The 17,730-nt window shown below is 40.5% G+C and overlaps 2 protein-coding genes across 8 annotated transcripts in view; one reads left to right on the top strand and one right to left on the bottom strand.

The window, feature by feature from the left end:
* The window catches only part of ORC3 (origin recognition complex subunit 3), a 35,846-nt gene extending 23,103 nt beyond the window's left edge, over positions 1-12,743 (bottom strand). For all 3 annotated transcript variants that reach the window (XM_048299792.1, XM_048299795.1, XM_048299794.1), the window contains exons 1-7: positions 12,656-12,743; positions 10,185-10,239; positions 8,375-8,472; positions 4,304-4,448; positions 2,944-3,048; positions 2,036-2,190; positions 963-1,099 (exon numbers count right to left, since the gene is read on the bottom strand). In XM_048299792.1, the coding sequence (XP_048155749.1) occupies positions 963-1,099; positions 2,036-2,190; positions 2,944-3,048; positions 4,304-4,448; positions 8,375-8,472; positions 10,185-10,239; positions 12,656-12,679 (719 nt within the window). In that variant the 5' untranslated portion in view covers positions 12,680-12,743. The remainder of the gene's footprint in view (positions 1-962; positions 1,100-2,035; positions 2,191-2,943; positions 3,049-4,303; positions 4,449-8,374; positions 8,473-10,184; positions 10,240-12,655) is intronic.
* Positions 12,744-12,903: 160 nt separating this feature from the next.
* RARS2 (arginyl-tRNA synthetase 2, mitochondrial) overlaps positions 12,904-17,730 on the top strand; it is a 31,599-nt gene continuing 26,772 nt past the window's right edge. For all 5 annotated transcript variants that reach the window (XR_007202889.1, XM_048299928.1, XM_048299930.1 and 2 more), the window contains exons 1-3: positions 12,904-13,006; positions 13,682-13,755; positions 14,357-14,462. Coding sequence is in view for 4 of the 5 variants with exons in the window: in XM_048299928.1 (XP_048155885.1) it covers positions 12,968-13,006; positions 13,682-13,755; positions 14,357-14,462 (219 nt within the window). In the remaining variant the exon portion in view is untranslated. The remainder of the gene's footprint in view (positions 13,007-13,681; positions 13,756-14,356; positions 14,463-17,730) is intronic.

The raw sequence follows: 17,730 nt of genomic DNA, 5'->3' as shown, positions 1-17,730 counted from the left end.
TTCTTTCCTTTGTTTTTGCCACGGCAACCTTCTGACTTTATATTTTAATTGTTATCCCACAATTACTTCATTTCTCTAACTCCTCAAAAGAAATTACTGAAGACTTAAACATAAAACTAATAAACTTCATATATTACTGTCCACTGTTGATAATCTTAGAAGGGAATCAGAACTTGTGATTAACAAATCAGAGGAACCTCTCATATTTACCCACTTCAACTTTATTAAACATGCTTAAGACTGAGATGAAGAGAGTAATACAAGCTATACGATTTCTTGCCTGTGTCTCAGCAAGTGAATTGCCCTAGGCCTTGTTTAGAGGTAATATCAGGTGCACACACTGCAGCTGAATTAACTGTACAACTGCAGCCCCAATTCTGACAGCTTTAACTGTAGCTCCAACCTGGGGACTTAAGTGCAAGATGCTCTTTTTGGAGAGCAGCATGAGTCTTTGATCAGCATGCCTGAAGACAGGCTAAAGAAGAACAGAAGCACAGGAGCACCTACAGTAGTCAGCTGCTGATTACAGATCCTGGCCAACTGGGGAAGTTTCATATTCACCCCTATTAGTAAGCTAGTGACCTTTACACAGCATTACATCAGTAGTCACACAAAAATACACTCTGAAAACAATTTTAAAAGATATACACATCTTAAAAGCTTAGTTTCACATTCACAAATTCTGTAACAACTAGTACCAATAAATTCTACTATGTGAAAAATTAAATCAACCACCCGTTATCTCAACCTAGCCCTTATGCACTCTGGCTCACAGCCACAAGTTAGCTTTAGCATAATGTATGCCTAAAACCCAGCAAGTAGTTTTTGCTCAATCACTGCTGCAAAGAAGCAGCACCAATATTTGATTCCAATGCTCCACTGGCCTCACTGCTACATTTCAAAACAGCTGCAAAAAAAAATGGGTAAAGGAGTGGAAGAACTAAAGTTCAAGTCACATTTACCTGCTGATGACTATGAAGTCCTGAAGAACTTTTGTGGTGAAACTTTCCATGTCTTTGAATATTACTATAACTGGAGGAGACTGCCAGTGTCTAGAGGAGGAATTTCTTTTTTTGCTTGGAGTTTCAGAATCTGTTTTCTTTAAAGCCATTAATTAAACTTTAACACACAGAAGCCAGCAAAATAAGAAGACTGAATCATATCTATGATACTATAGTACTCCAAAGTGACATGACTGACTTTTTGTCAGCTGTATTTATTATTAGCATCTAGAACTGCCATTTTTCTTCCTTCTGTTTGGCACAGCATGAAGTACAAAGAATAAACAGATTTTAAACACACACTTCCAACAATGACAAGAATAGCTCTGAGAGGCAGAACTGGTGGAGTTCTGCTGGGATTGAGGGAGAAGATTTGAGTTGCGTATACAGATACTGCTTATTTTCTGTATCTTTACCCACTAATAAAAAGAGCATGTACTCAGTACACTTTGGTTTATCACACTGCTCCGACGAAGTCGTCAGAAAATCAGTTGTAACTTGTATTCATGACAGAAACACAATTTGAAACTTCAATAGCTTCAGCAAACACAAAGATACAAACACATTTTGAAAGTTATTTCCTTACTGCTTGCCAATGTAGTGTGGGCTGCAGATGACATCATGGCTCATTAGCACTAATACAGTACCTTTGCCCTGGATCGCCGTTCTTCTGTAAACTTTTGTTTTAATAAACAAAATATCTCAGCACTCCTGGGAGAAAAGCATTTGGCATGAAGCTGATACTGCATTTTAAGCTTCCAGTTACCAATTAAACATAAGACAAAAAAAGTACTTTTTGCTTGTGTTTCAGAATTCTGACATTCATACATCATCAGTAACTAACTCCACAGTTGTTCTATGTGTCACATATTATAGTCACATCACCTCAATATCACATTATTTTTTAGCATTACATTAAAAATTAACCTTTGGCATTTTCTCACAGAAAGCTGAATTATTAAATTTCTGTTTTAAAAACATCTAAAGGTCAGGTATTTTCATAAACTGGGGATAAAAAAATGCCAGCAACATACCTTTGTTACACTCTCATACCAGCTGATAAGAGAAGACATTGAACAACGTATTCTATTCTGTGAAACCTGCACACAGTCCTCATCTTCCAGTGAGTCCACATCTATATCACAGTTCATCAGCTGCCCCATCAGCCTCTGCATCAGGTTTTTTATGCCTTCACAAAACATTTTTAGACACATGGTAAAAACATTTGGTTATCTGACAACAGTTCTCCGTCTCATACTATAAAAAACCACCCCGAAGTTATTAGTCATTATTTTTCACATTTCTGATTATTCTCCTTCTCTCTCCAGAATGCACATCTCATGCTCCTGAAAGCATTAATGATATGTATGCTGTTAATGCAATTTGCCTAGATAGCAACAACTGAGGTTAAGATGTTGGTCTTCCATCTTTCCCTGAGCTCCAGCCATATGCTTTTTAGAGTGACCTAAGAATAAGTAAGGCAGCCAATCCACAGAACTGAAGATGCTGCCATAAGTGACTTTAATCTTTTTACTTAAAAAATAAAGAAGGAGCAAGGAGGGTGGGGCAATTTTATTCTACCCATTCTCTCACTAAATAATGTGACTTGTAAGCATTTAAGAAGTGGAATGCATACATACACTGTCCAATTAGACAAGAAGACAACCAACCTACAATATCAACATGCAATACACTAAGCAGCATGTTCTTAACACTTATGCTACAGCTAACTAGCATGTCAATCTTCACTGTTCTAAACAGAACTGGCTACCTCTCAAAATACACTAGGCATTACTGCTCTGGTGACATAGGTTTGAGCAAATCTTCGGAAAGTCTTCAAGATCCCTCTGTCCATTATTCTTACATTTAGGGTCAAAAGCTAGAATTCCTAGTTAATTGATATCTTATTCAAAAGAAGCAGCAATACTATTGCAGTATTTACCTGGGCAATCTTTGGCTTCCAGCAAGGCTATATAAGGAGTAATGTTATCCTGAAGGGCATCTGAGAGACCTCTGAAAGTCAAGTCGTGATCTGTAACATTCACACCTAGAAAGAAAAGGACAAAATTTTAAGGCGCATTTTTCCATGACTCATGAGCACAATGATTGAACAGTAAACTGAACAGTAGACAAAAACCAGAAGATACCTCAAATATTTAAGGAAAGAATGAAAAGTATCACATCAGCTGTGAGGAAAGATGAAAAACTAGCAAAAGATTAGACACACATGTTGACACTCCCTAATTAAGAGAAACAGGGAGCCACTGTGAAGACCCTTTATCATATAGTTTGGTGGGGCTTTTTAAAGAAAGTCTTCCCAAGGTGCAAACCTGCAAGAACCAGGACTGGTTTTCTAACATCCCTCAGAATCCACCCACAGCCATGTAAGGCCTGCAGACAAGAAATTAAATTCACCTTCTCTAGAAGGATACTGTATCCATACCTGGATCCTCTCATGGCTCATCTAAAGAGGAAAATTACCATAAATTACTGTGAACCACAGTCTGAATTCACTATGACCAACGTAGTATTTACTGTCTTTGTTAATATCCTTAAATCAACCAAAAAAAAGAGCAAACCCCTCCAGAAGGCAATCCAGAGCTGCTTCCACAGAAATATTTGAAGCAGTAGTTTTTCAACATACTACCTACAAAAGTAGAGTACCTTCCACTCTTTGTTAGTGGCTACATGGTAAGTTTGAAGCACAGGCCTGATCTTAATTTCCCTAAAATAATCCACTGAAAATGTAATCAACTTGCCTTGAATCAGGCTTAGGATTTACAGTTGCAAACCTCTGAAAGAAAGGAGAAGGGAAGAAAAAAAAAAAGACTTCAGAACTTCACTAATTTCATCTCCAGCTATTTTCTTCACCCTCTGCTCTTTTCCCAAGATAAAGACACTACTTTCCTACATGTAAAGATGCTCTGCAAGAACACAGACCAGAAATACAGAAGCTACATAATTCCAGGGTTAAGTCGTAGAAACCACCAAGCATGCTGGTAGCAGAAACACGGATGTAATCAAAGTATCACCAGTGCCTCAAACAAAAAAACCTCAAATCACTACCAGCTGCTTAAGACAGACCTGTAGGGGAGTTGTTGACTTACTGGACTATTAAGCAACATAGGCAAAAGGGGAAGGAGGCTTTATCTGACTTCCTTCTCCCCGCCCAATCTCTTCTGTTGACATGTTTGAAGCTGATACTACTCACAGTAATTGCTAGGAGTCAGCAATGTAAATTTCTTTGATCTGTCTGAGTTTTAATCAGATGTACATAACAAAAAATATCTTAAAAAAATTACCTAAGACAAGAGCTGCAGTAGGGATTTCTCTGAACTTCATCCTGCAAGTCCATTCTGTTGTCTTCTCTTGAAACTCAGAATGAGACCGGCTCAAAAAACTCACCAGATTATCAAGCAACTGCTTATTCAAGTCTTCTTGTATTTGCTGCAAACATACACAGAGAGAATTTATCTATAAAAATGTGAAAACACCACTGTAGCTTCCTTTTTCTACTCCTTTCCTGCATAATCTTTAACCCTTAAAACTCCAGGGTTTAAATTTTACTGTGATCTATAAACCACACTAACTTATTCATTGTGTGGCAAACATACATTTGATGCCTTGAGAGTCCACCTAAAAACAGAGACTGGACAGGAGTAAGGGAATAAAGGTAGGTATTTATTTGAAGGGCCTTCAGAGGTACACCCTGGGGAGCCAGAGGCTGCTGCCAAGATGGACCCCAAGATGGACAACAGGTCACGAGTTCTTCACACTTTTGTAGGTTTGGGTCATTTGCATATCAGGGTTAATTCTCCAATTAAAGCTTCAGTTTAATGATGTAATTCCCCTCTGCTTGCCCCCCTCTCAAAGGCTTTTGGTTTATACTTTTTGGGCCTAGGACGGTCTGGGTGTCCTTGAAGACAAAGACTGGAGAGGCTTTGTTATGTCTACCTAGCAGGAGAGAGCAGAAGTTAACAGGCTTCAAGAAACCTCAGAGTTACACACTAGGCAGTACAGGATTTAAAAAATACAAAAGTTAAAACCTAAGGCATCACATTTCCCATCTTGGAACTTCTGGTCAAGTGCCTCAACAACAGTTTGGAAAGCAAGTGAGCTTAACTGTGTTGTCACATCACACGCTTTAAAGAAGGAGAAAAAACCAACACACTGACAAAGCCGAAGTGATGTAGGCAATATAAAACAGTATCATTAGTTTCTGGAACAATGTTCATAGAAATTCTTATTCTTCCTTCTCACCTCACAAAACACCTGTAAACATTTTTCTGAGAGAGCTAAATGAAAGAAAATATTCTGCTCTTCCAAATCTAATTCAGGATGAAAGAAGTAAAAATAGTAATAAAGGAAATCATTAAGTATGTTTTATAGGAAAAAATACTAAACCACATGACTGCCATGTTTGCTACACTGTCTTTTGACCTTCAGGATGATTTTCACACAAGAATTTCTATAAGCAGGAACATATAAATATTAAAGACAAATATATGTATATCAGCAGCATTTTGTATTTCTTTTCTTGATCTGTGTGTCTTTGTCCCTAAACCAAGATATGCCTTCTGCTGGAACAGACAAAAAAACCCGCCTGTACTCTGAAGTTCAGGATATCAATATATACTCTAGAACACAGATGTTAGAAACAAGATTAAACCCTTGTCCCAAACAAAATCATCATCAAGATTTATTAGCAGCAAAAAGTGACACACACAGCAGTGAATTTGATTTTAAGCGAGGTGGCAAAGGTCATCTCTAGCAGCATAGAAGAGGCCACTATAAAAGAGTTAAGGTCAGATGCTCCCTGCTCAATAGCCTGAACTCTATTTCCATAATACAGAAGAGCCTCTGTTGGTCTCCTAAACAACTGATAAAACTGTACACAGAGTAATTTTAGTCTTTTCATCCTCTACTTATTGAAGAATGTCCTTCTGGCCTTTCTGATTGTGCAGCTCTGAACTCCCACCTGATAAATTCTATGCAACTCAGAACAAATTGTAACATGACATTTTTGAAAGAATTTACACCATCAGTGTTATAACATCATTGTAACAACTCCTGTATTATCACAGATCCTGTAACAATCCTCTGAGCTTCTGTTTCAGATTCCATCAAACCCTGAGCTTCCTGTGATCACTACTGTTTTTGCTAAGATGACCTAACAAGAACCTCAATTCTTACTTTGCACGATTACAGTATATATTATTTCTTCCACTGTGCACTTGTAATGATGGAATTTGGTCTGCCATAGCATTACACAATTACTTCACTTTCCTAAAATCCATCAGTCTTTTCCTGTCAAAACAACTTTGCTAATAGCATTGTTTTGATAATGTTCCAGAAAGTTCACCAGGCTGCTCTGCATCCTAAGTGACCAAGTAATTTGCTTGCATGACACTGCTCACTCTGGAAAAGTCACAGGAACTCGAAGTTCAGTCACTGCCATGACACCAGGTTTTGTTATGACTATTTGTTATGTGGTCTGAAAACCATTATCTTCATATTAGAGCTAAAATTACTGTATTTTAGCCCTGCACTTCACCTTTTTCTTTCTAGCCTGGACCTTGGTAGAATGGAATTCTCACCTCACAGGAGAAGAATATTTCTGCAAGCCCTTGGTGAGGTTAATCATAAGCACATTTGCAAGGCCACTTCTGACAGCAGGGGTCAAAACTGGGATACGTTGCAATACTGAAGAAAAACGAAGCCCAAAATTCACCTTCCAAAAACAAAGGGCAGTTCCTGCCATACTTTTGTCAGCTTTCCATTTGTGAGAAGCATGAAAGGACGTCAATGCCAGATGACAGATGGTGCTGCCACAACCACACCACAGTTTTTGATGGACATATAAAGGCCAAAAGTGCTCTGCCTTGGGGAGCAAATCCTCTTGTCTTTTCAACACCTCGAGCAGATACCAGAGAACCAGGAAAACACCAGCACAAGCACAAGGTCTGCCAACAAATCACCAGGCAGCAGTGCACAGGCAAAACCTCTGGAGAATGTCCTGCTAGGTTCCCTTAGCACACTACCGGAACCCCTAGAATAGAAGCCCAAACCAGCAAGACACCCGCTTCCCACATACTCTGCCACCGATCAGGTTTGCTGCACTAGGGATTGAAAGCATGTAAGAAATGAAATCCTGACTAGCTAAAGCCCTCACCTACCTGGCCTGACCTCATGGGTGATGCTGCTTTAAGGAGTTCAGACTAGAGACTTTCTAAAGTCCCTTCCAATCCGAATTATCACACTATTTTATATGTAAGAACCACCATCAGCTCCACGTTTGCCAACAGTGGGATAAAAGGATGATGATTCAAAACTCAGAAGGAAAAAAATCAAAAATATCTCAGAAGCAGTACGAAGAAAATTCTTTGTGTAGCAGCAGAATTAACTACAGGTAATCTGCCCTTGGGCAATTAAAACTCTAAGGAAATGCCCTCATCAGTATGTCAGTAGAGGAGGAACTGTATTCCATCAGGTGGAGTAAGACAAGAAAAAAGTATCTGGCAAACTCCTAACAGCCTCAAAGAAAACAAGGGTAGGAACAGAATTAGAGGAATTTATGAGCTTAGCCCCAGGGTCCAGATTTTAAGCTACATCCATCTGGCTTCTACTGCACATCCCAAAACAAACTTCGGGGAAAAAATTCTCATAATGTCTAGAGCCCAAGAGCAAACAGAGGAATACAGAATACTTGCCCAGAATCTGTGACACTGAATAGAGGAGGAAATTCCTGCTGTATGGAAGCAATTATTCATACTATAATGCAAGCCAGCTGGCTATAGGGACACAACAACAGCATGCCATGTAACACACAGCAGTCAGGAGACCACAGTTCAGTATGAAATTAACTCTGACCCCCACCAGACAACCCCATTCACACCAACCATACTAATTCAATAGACCGTACTTGCAGCAGTATCATTCTGTATTTGACATCCATGCAGCTGTGTTCACATAAATCCACTATGAATCCTGGGCTGCTGTGTATGAATTCTGGAACACTAAGGTCAAGACCAGCCTAAAATCCTCATAGCCACCTAAGCACTAACTGAATTGAAGGCAGGAAACAGCAGTATGCCAGGAGTTAATAAAAAAGACAATTAGTAGGAAGAGAAGCTTAAAAGCAACAGCTTGAAACCTCAAAAGTGTACAGTTCTGTGGTTACAAGTAAGGTGTACTTGATGCATTTATTACTACTATTTTATATTCTGGACAGATACCAGTATTTCTGGCCCTCCTATTACTTTAACTAACTGCCATGCACTTTTAAGCATGTCAAAAAGATCCCCAGAAACAAAGAAGCAAGCAGCATTGTCACAAATGCAAAACACCCCTTCAGCGTGAGGCACAAGACTCACCTCTGTTTCTGATTTGATCTGTTTCCATAAAGACTGACAAGTGACAAACCGTAACTCAGTATCCTCTGCATCATCACTTCTGCTTCTGAAATCATGAGCTGGAAACAAAGAAAGCAAAGGAAAGCACAAATAAATTCATGAAAACAAAACATTTTTTTTCCCTGAGAAAAAAACAAAGGACCCAACTGTACATACATATTTCAGGGAGATGACTTTTCTCTTAAGCAGTTAATTAATTGCTAGTATTTGGTAGAATAAGCAAGGGAACAAGCAGAATCTATTACCCAAGTATGCAGGCAAAAGGTAAAGAAGTAGCTTCTATCTCAAGTCCCAGATAAGCTAAAGACTAAATCAGAGCAAACAGCCTTTATTATTAAATAAACAAAATAAGAAACTATAATAATAATTTAAAAAAAAAAAAAAACAACTTTCTCTTGCTTCAGAAAGTTTTGTGGGTCCACCTGGTTGCCATTCAGTGGAACACCAGCAGTGGTTTCTAGTGGATCTCTAGAAAAGAGCCAGTTGATGAGCACCATCTCCTAAAGCACTAAACCCACCCAAAACAGGTCTGTAAATGACAAATGAGACATCCCTCTGCCTCGATTTTCATTGTCTCCCCTAACTATCACCTCATTGGTATCCCTAAGAGAAATCACTTAAAATACATAACCAGCTCTGATTACACAGATCTTAGGCTTTTAGTTGAAGAAAATCCAGCCACCATATTACTGATAACATTCCAAGGCATAATATCCTTTTTTCACTACCAAAAGTCAAACTATTGGTGCAAATGTTCTCAGAAGGCCTTTTGTGAGGTGTGACAGTATTATCAACTACTGATGCTGTGGAGTTTCACAACTAAAACTTCACATCGGACAGGACTGGGCTTCCAGACTGAACAGATGCACATCCAAGTACTGTTTTAGAACAACACTCTAACCAATTGCTGTGAAAAGCCAAACCAGCTCACCTCTGCCTCTCTCTTTTAGGGCTAGTCCAGCCAAATTTATTTTTCCACCTCAAAGTATTTGCTAACTAGGACAATATGCATTTCTATCCAAGCATTTCTAATCTTGCAAAAAAACCCCACAATATCCAGTAAGGGGTAAAATTTCAATGTGGTCTAAGGACACAGGCCTCGCTTGTTGCAATAACTTGCAACGACAAAAATCTGGCCTCGTTACCTTCCTCTCCATCTTTTTCATACAAATTGTCACATCTTTTGACAGCTCTAGCGATGATAAGGAATAAAAACAGTTTCCCAACTGAGTCTCAAATAGCAACTATTTAAGATGCATTATTTCTGGTTCTAAGAAGAGTCAGTCCTCAAACAAAAACAAACCTGCATACACATCTAGAGAAAAAGTATGCAGCAAATACTAGTGGACAGAAGCCACAAATGGCTTTTCTTCCTTCTTTTCCACAAGAAATTTGGGCAAAATACCCAGAATGTGAGACTTACGGATGGGATACGATTTCTGACTCCCACAGCTTAAAAATGGCTCATTCAGACCTTCAGGTGAATTGTTTGTCAGTGAGTAAAAACCTTACGGTAGCATGATGAGGAGTTCTCTTGCAAAAAAAAAGTGCAAAGACAAAGATGGCTACACAATCTTGATTTCTGGAGATGAAAAAAGTCTAGCCAATAATTTGCTTGCATTCCTCCAAAGAAATGCATTTTCAGCAATCAAGGAGCAAGAGAAAACATCACACAGCAATTACAGAACTCATCATATGAAGTCAATCAGGTGTGATGAACCTTTCAGGATTAACCCTTCTCAAACAGAAACACAAATGAAAATGCACTAACCTGCTTTCTCAGACGATCTCCTCTTCTTGGTACTTGGTTTAAAAACAAAGCAGCCCTAGAGAACAGCAAAAAAACCCCAAACAGACTTCAATACAAGCATCAATCTGACTGGCTCCTGAGGCCACTTTATTGTCCTTTTATTTCAGTGCTCCATTAAACAAATAATTTGAACTGAATTGCCAGCCTCTTAAGAATATCAAGTTACATATTGCCCCTTTATATTTCTGTTTCAAGGTAGAACACTAGTGGAAGCAGTAACCCAGCACACTTGTTAGGAATTTTTCATTTTTCCACTATGTTTTGCAACTCAACCATTAACTGGACCAGCAGCAGATTCTTCAAATGTCTCAAAACCTCCAATAGGTTTAGAATTAAAAGGAAACTATTCCCTGGGGACACATCAGTACGGTTTTCTCAGTACAGTTAAAAACAAAACAAAAGGCAAGAGGCTGAGATGAATGGAAAACAATCCAGAATAATGCAATGAGTATTATTAAGTCACTTATAAAAGGAAATGACATGCCCAAGCCACAGTGAACTGCATCCCAACTCAAAAAAAGTAGATGGTTAGAAGCAGAATGACAAATGGTTGGGAAAAGGTTCATATAAAACCCTCTGTTCCAAGGAATTCCTGTAGAGAGAAGTCATCTCCCAGTCAGACCTATTTCATCACACAAGTATTAAGCTTTGAATTCTTGAAGATTTTTTTCATTTTCTTCTAGAAAATCTGAAATTTCTTCCCCCATCCTCTCTACAGAAGCTCATCTCTTTCAAAGAGTTATAAAGATTTCCTGTGTAACAGAAATCACATGCACTGCCCAACTCTCACTGTGAGGTTCTTGTGCTGCAGCAAGGGGGAAGGAAACACCTAAGTGTTGGAAATAGATAAACAGACTGATTCAATCCTGTATTTCTCAATGGAGATGCTTACACAAGCAAGGATTACTGAACTCAACCTAGGATAGTTCAGCCACTAGAGTAAGAATGATGTAGTGAAAATCAAACACCAGAGATGTGTTCAATTTTGATCACAGTTGCCAGTCTGAGTGACTTTAGACATGCTATTTCCTTTCTTACACAAATAAGAAATTGCAGTAAAACACCAATTTATACTGACCTTCTCTGAAAAACGGCCTCATGAACTGGAGATGCCTTCAGACACATTCCATTTTACCGAGTATATTAAGGGCCATTTAAAACCAGCTGGACAAAAGCTGTGGTTATTCTACAGGTGCTAAACACTCTGGAACAATTCCACTGCAAAAATCTATCCTCTGGATTTATTTGTGCTGCTGCATGCACAAATGGAATTGGCCACAGTAACTACAAATCATATACACGAAAGAAGAATGTATGCTTAATCAAACCAAACACAAATACTGCTCAATGCTTTACAAGCATTGGCTTTTCCACACCACTGAACGTAGCTGAGACCAGAACATAAAACTGCAAAGAAGTATTACATGTAAGATGTCGGAGGAAAGGTAAGGGGACATGATTCACTGCAAAACTATCAGGCAACAGCCATTGTCAAAAGTGAAATCCAGCTGTTTCGGATTAAGTTTTAAGTTTGGTTGGAAGCACTTTACTCCTGGAAGTAATAACCTGCACAGTGCCTTCCACACCAAAGGATGCAGCTGCACATCACAACTCAGTGAAAAACAATAGAAGGGGCAGGAGTTTTCCTGTGATGATAAAACACACGCTGTGAACCATTGCTGTTGGTCACTGTATGATCAAGTAAGAAGTTAAATGTTTCAATCCAACACTTCAAGTCTCGCTGTGCATTGACGCTCTGATGAATGCACTATCCCTACAGCCAGCTCTGAACACAGCCCATATAAAAGCTTTCAATTCGGAAATATCAAGGCAATAACAAATATTTAACATTACGTGTGGGAGACAGCATATTTATTTCCATTTCTCTGTTTAATTAGACTTGGTGGAGTGGAAGCAATGAGTGTGGCAGCAAGCGATAACACCAGACTTCGGCGGGAAGTGACAAAACCTACAGCCACAACACCCCTGGCTCTGTTCTGGGTGAGATTTACTCCAAGTAGGAATGGGTTTTGTTGTGCCAGGAAGGCAGCGGGCAGGTGACACTGCAGCGTCACTCAACACTCATGGTGTGACCCCAGGACTGCCCTGTGCAGAGATCAGGGCTGGACTCCACGGTCATTGTGGGTCTCTTCCAGGAGACTCCATGATTCTATGGGACTGCAGTGAGGACAAACAGCGCCTTGGGCAAACCGAGTCCGGGCATGGACGCAGAGCCAGCAAGGCTTTGGGAAAGGGCGGGCAGCGGAACAGGACAACCGGGAGCCTGGGCACCAGGGAGGCGAGAAAAGCAGCAGCTGGAGGAGACGGGAAGAGGAGCAGGCACAGGGCGCGGCGGGCAGTGCCGCGGGTCCAGCTCCCGCACAGGCCGCGCTGTTCCCTGGGGAGCCCCCTCCCTCTCGCCCGCTCCTCACCTTGGATACGGAGCACGTGCTCATGTCGCCCCGCGCCCGCCGGTACCGGAGAGGAGCAGCAACCGCGCACGCGCGCTCCCGCCGCGCCGCCCGCCTCCCCGCGCGTCCCCGTGCCGCTGCCCCCCCACCCTCTCCCTGAGCAGTGGTGCAGCCCTCTCTGCGCGATTCCTCCGCTCCTAGGGCAACCAATGGCCTCCTCCTCCCCCTGTAACCTGAGAGTGGTACGGCCCAGCCCGCCCCTGGGCGGGCGGAAAGGAGCGGGGGCGGGGGGGGTAAGGGTCGGCCGTGGAGCTTCCGCTGGGCGGTGCGGCCATGGCAGCAGGTTCCTTCCGGAGGAGCATTGCTTCCCAGGTACGCACCGCTCCTTCCCGCGGCTGGCGCGGAGCGGGAGTGCACCCTGAGCCAGACGTCCCTTCCGTGCCCTCACAACGGGTCCCCCCTACGCGGGCGTCTCACAGTGGGCGCGACCCGCAGCCGCGGGCTGGGCGCGCGCTTCCCCGCCGCGCCCCACTCCGCCCGTCCCTGGGGCGCGCGCTGGGGTTCCCGCTGGGGTCGGGGGGAGCTGGGGGAGGTGTAGCGACCATCCCTGGAAGTGTCCCAGGCCAGGGCGGATGGGGCTCTGAGCAACCTGGCCTGGGGTGGAAGGTGACCCTCCACATGGCAGGTTGGAACGAGAGGATGTGTAAAGTGCCTGCCAATCCAAACAGTTCTGACATTCCATGGCGAGTTCAGTCCATAATGGCACGCGAGGGTTCGATGGGATCCTTCGTGGGGAAAAAACCCCCCAACCCTCTGTGGTGTTTCCCCTTGCCTTTTTTCTAAGGGTCCTTTAACATCTCTTAGGCTAGTATTTTATTGTATTGTTCATAATAGTTATGAAGGTTTTGTGCTTTTTTTACCTGGGCTGAAATTAGATTTCTGATAATAAAGGATGCATCCCCTGTAGGTATTTAAACAGGGAGCCGTATTTTTCATTGGATTTTTGTCGTTTTGCTTAAGCCAATTTTTTCTTTATTTTCAATTTAGCTTTCAAAAGTTTTGGATCTGCCACCAGAGAATTTAATAAAGTCCATATCTGCAGTTCCTGTGTCCAAAAAACGGTAGTTGTTTACATTTTATCTTACAATGTTGGTCATGTTTTGTTATTTCATATCATACCTATTACTGCAAAAGCTTAACAGAACTATGGGGAAAAAATACACCAAAAAAGCCCAAACCTTTTATACCAATCTAATTATAAGATAGTTCAATCGAATTAAATCCCTGTATTTATTCAAGCAAGTTCAAAGTAAATATATTTGCTTACAAGCCTGTGCAAATTATAGGCAGTGCATGGATGGCAAATGCTTCAGCATTGATGACCTGAATGTGAAACTGCTTAGAGCCAATGTAGAAATTATAAAGGATTTTTTTTCAGTCTTGTGCTCAAGAGTTGCAATAACGTTAGCAAGTAAATTTTGCTTATTCATGAGCATAGTTTTTGTTTATTCAGAGATGGTGTTCTCACCATATCTACTTTTTGATTGTATTAGAGCAAAGGTGATATTTGGCCTTCTTGTCCAGCTTTCTAAATGTACTGAATCTCCAGATATCTGTGGGTTATGCTTATAGCTGTCATATGCAGAGTCAGCTTGGATCTGCCAAATCTCCCCAGCATTTCACCAAGGTTTTTTCCTGATTTTCATATGTTCTTTTTTTCAGGCATGTTGCTGACTTCCAGCTTTCCATTGCTTCTGTAATAGAAAACAGTTCTAGTAATTGCTTAGCACAAGACCTGCATCTTCAAGCTCAGCAGCTTGTTGAAAGGGTATGCTAATGATTTCATTATATATTTATGCACTAATGAACTTACAGACTAGAGGTGTAAGGGGCATCATAAGGTAAAAAGTATTATTTTCTTCAAGGATCTGTTTGGGTCAAAGTAGTTTGATGACTGTACTTTCTGTAATTGTACACAGAATTCTTCACAGGGAATTGGAGTGATGCCATGATGATTTTTTGCCTTTTCTTTTATACCCCTGTTATACCTTTTTGCAACTTCTGTATTCTTAGTGCTTTTTGCCTACATTCTTGGACTTGTTTGTTCAGCTAGGAGACTAAACATTTTAGAAGCTTCATAGGTAGGGGTTAGTGTGCCCCAAATCCCAAGGTCCTCTCCAGAGCACATTCTGTAAAGTAAGACAGAACCATCCAGGGGAAGGCTCCTTGGGGAGGGGGGCTCATTCAAGCCTCTCATTGGGGAATTTTTGATAGATATGCTAATTAGTAAGACCTATAATGTTATACTAGATCTTTTGGGGGTGTGCACTGTGGTGTGCATTTCGGTGCATTCGACCTGGATGTAGTGCACCTAAGGATCCTTAAAATAAATACCAAGGTAAAATCCCTTTTTCCTTTCTAACCGTGTTTGACTCTTGATTTTAAGATGAGGAAAAGGCATCAGGAGAAGCAGCTTTGGTTAAGGTTCTTGTGAAATTGTTGTCTTCAAACAGTTTGAGGTGAATAGTACTGGTGAAGTTAGGTGGGTATCTGAAGGGTGTACCATGGTCTGTGCTGTTGTCCAGCACTTGAGGAAGAAATTGAGTGAGTGATGGCTTGGAAAACCAAAGACTGCGAAACCTACCTCTGGAAAGGCAATAGATAAAGTTAGCCTGTGGGACAAACAGGCCAAACTTTCAAATCCATAACTGCTTGAAATGGAGTTTTCTTAGAACAGCAGTTTTTTCAGGTGTGTTAGTTTGGGAAATGGCAGTAGCTGAGGTTTTAAGACTAAAAAAAGGACAAATAAAACCATTTGTAATACTGCTGAGAAGCTAAACTATTTCTCATGTCATTCTTCACTGCTGAGGTGTTGAAGTTATCCATATCTTGGACCTGTTCTTCTAGCAAGATAAATATTCTGACTCAGGTGGAAGAAGAACTGCTGATGCACAGATATACAACCAAAAGTTCTGACACGACTTAAAGATGATGTAGAAACATTAAATAATTCAGGTTGGAAAGTACCTCAGGAAGTTTTCTGTTCACATATCCTCCCCAGCGCAGGTATTTTGGATAAGGTTGCTGAGGGCTTTTGAAATCCAGTTAGGTGTTGAAGCCCTTCAAGGATTATACAGCCTCCCTCTCAATCTGTTTCAATGATTGTATCATCACAGTAACAAGTTTGGTTTTTTTTTCTTGTGTGTCATTTTGAACTCAGCTGCTAGTCCCTGTGTTTAGGAAGCTGCAAGTTTCCTCCCTTCTTTATTGTTTGTGGCTCAGTAAATAATCCTGAGCCGTTTAGCCAGACAGCTTTACATGGAAGAGCAATTTTAACAGTAAAGAATAGACCATCAATATAAGCCCCCAAAATGAATAGACCATGCCAACTAGACAAAGGGAAAAATAAAAAATCAATCCGTAATCTCTTCAGAATGTGTTTTTGTTGGGTGGTGAATATAGGAGATGCATTTAGTTTAACTTGTTTAGACTGGTCATGTCTTCTCCAAAGAAGATAATACTACTGTGTAATAAGCAGTGTATAAACTAGCAAAATATAACCACGTATCAAAAACTAGCAGAGACAGAAAAATGCAGGCAGTTACCAGTTTTTGTCGTGATAAACAGCTGATGGAGTGCCTCAGGGTTCAACAGAATGTTCTTAGTGACTTCTGAGGAAATGGGTCACAATATTTGAAATACAGATATTTAGGCTAGGCAAAAAAAGATGGAAGTTTTTCCAGTTGACTAAAATAGCCTAAACGGTAGGGCAGTGAGACAATAAATGAAGCAATATGCTCTGAAGTACTGAAAATAGTCAGAAAGGTCAGAAGGGTCTTGTTTCCATGGGTTTTTGATTTCATCTGGCTGTCTGATTCTTGTTTCATTTTTGTACTGTTAGTTCTTTGTGGAGGGCACATTGTGTTGGGTTTTTTAGTGCTTCTGTACTGCACAGTGGCATCCTACTCCAAGCCTTGGGCATGGGGACATCTGGTTACTGAAGGACCACAGGGCACTTGGAAAAGAAGTTGTTAAAGTTGTGGAGAGGACAAATGAGCACTCATATTAAAGAGAGATAAAAGCTAATGACAAATAACAGATTATGTAGAAAAACCTTTATCAGAACAAATGTTATGGAGAAAGTCCAGTGGGTATTTCTGTTTTTTCTCTGCCCCATAAGTACAAAGGACCATTTGTAAAACAGTAAGGTAAGAAATTGAGTGTCAACACAATAAATGCTTTTTTCCTGTAGCTTGTCAGTTAGCATTGGAATTTGTTGTCAGCAGAGCTTGTGAAAATGAAGGAATTTCAAAGCTAGCTGTGATTTCTCCTGGTTAAGTCACTGTTTTAAGCTGGAGACCTAGCATGGGGGTACAATTTCCTCTTCATGGTGATGTGCTTCAGTAGGAATGTATAGCTTGCCTCTCTCAAAGATATTAACTGAGTGATAAAGTGATTGTGTCATAATTTTATATACTTTCCCTCCCTCTTTTTCCTTTTTTTAGACAATTTCTTGACTATGAAAGACAGCTAGTTTAATAAGAAACTCTCAATGCTGACAGGTTGAGATCCAATGTTCTCAACAGGAAGAGACCCAAATTTGTGTTGACATTAGGTGTTGGTTGGCCAAATATTCCTTACGGGTTCAGAATTTTCAAGACATGTGCCTTATGGAAATTGTAAATGAACTTTTTAATCAATTGGCCTTTCATATCTTTATTTTGTGACACTGGGTATTGAAGAATGTTGTCACTAAACTTTTTTTTTTTTTTTGTTAACTGCTGGCAGCCACCATGTAAGTTGTCAAATGTATCTCAGCTTTTGTCTGTACAAAGAGTTCAACTACTGTTCCCAATCAAAAGAAAACACAGACTGTGCACAGGAAGGGTCTGAAGTGGAACATATGTGTGACATTTCAAGCTGAGTTATATTCAGAGCTTATTAAGCATGTATGGGAAATAATAAAATCATCCCTTTTCTGACAGCATTGATGAAATGATCCATTTGTGATTGCTTCAAACCAATAAATCACATTTAATGTTTACAGGGGATTAAATGAATATTTACAGTGGATTGAATTACAGTTTTCCAGTTTA

This window comes from Corvus hawaiiensis, chromosome 3 (assembly GCF_020740725.1).
Source record: "Corvus hawaiiensis isolate bCorHaw1 chromosome 3, bCorHaw1.pri.cur, whole genome shotgun sequence".
NCBI classification, from domain to species: Eukaryota; Metazoa; Chordata; class Aves; order Passeriformes; family Corvidae; genus Corvus; species Corvus hawaiiensis.
Note: the sequence above shows the minus strand (reverse complement) of the source record. Positions and strands in the feature narration are given on the sequence as shown.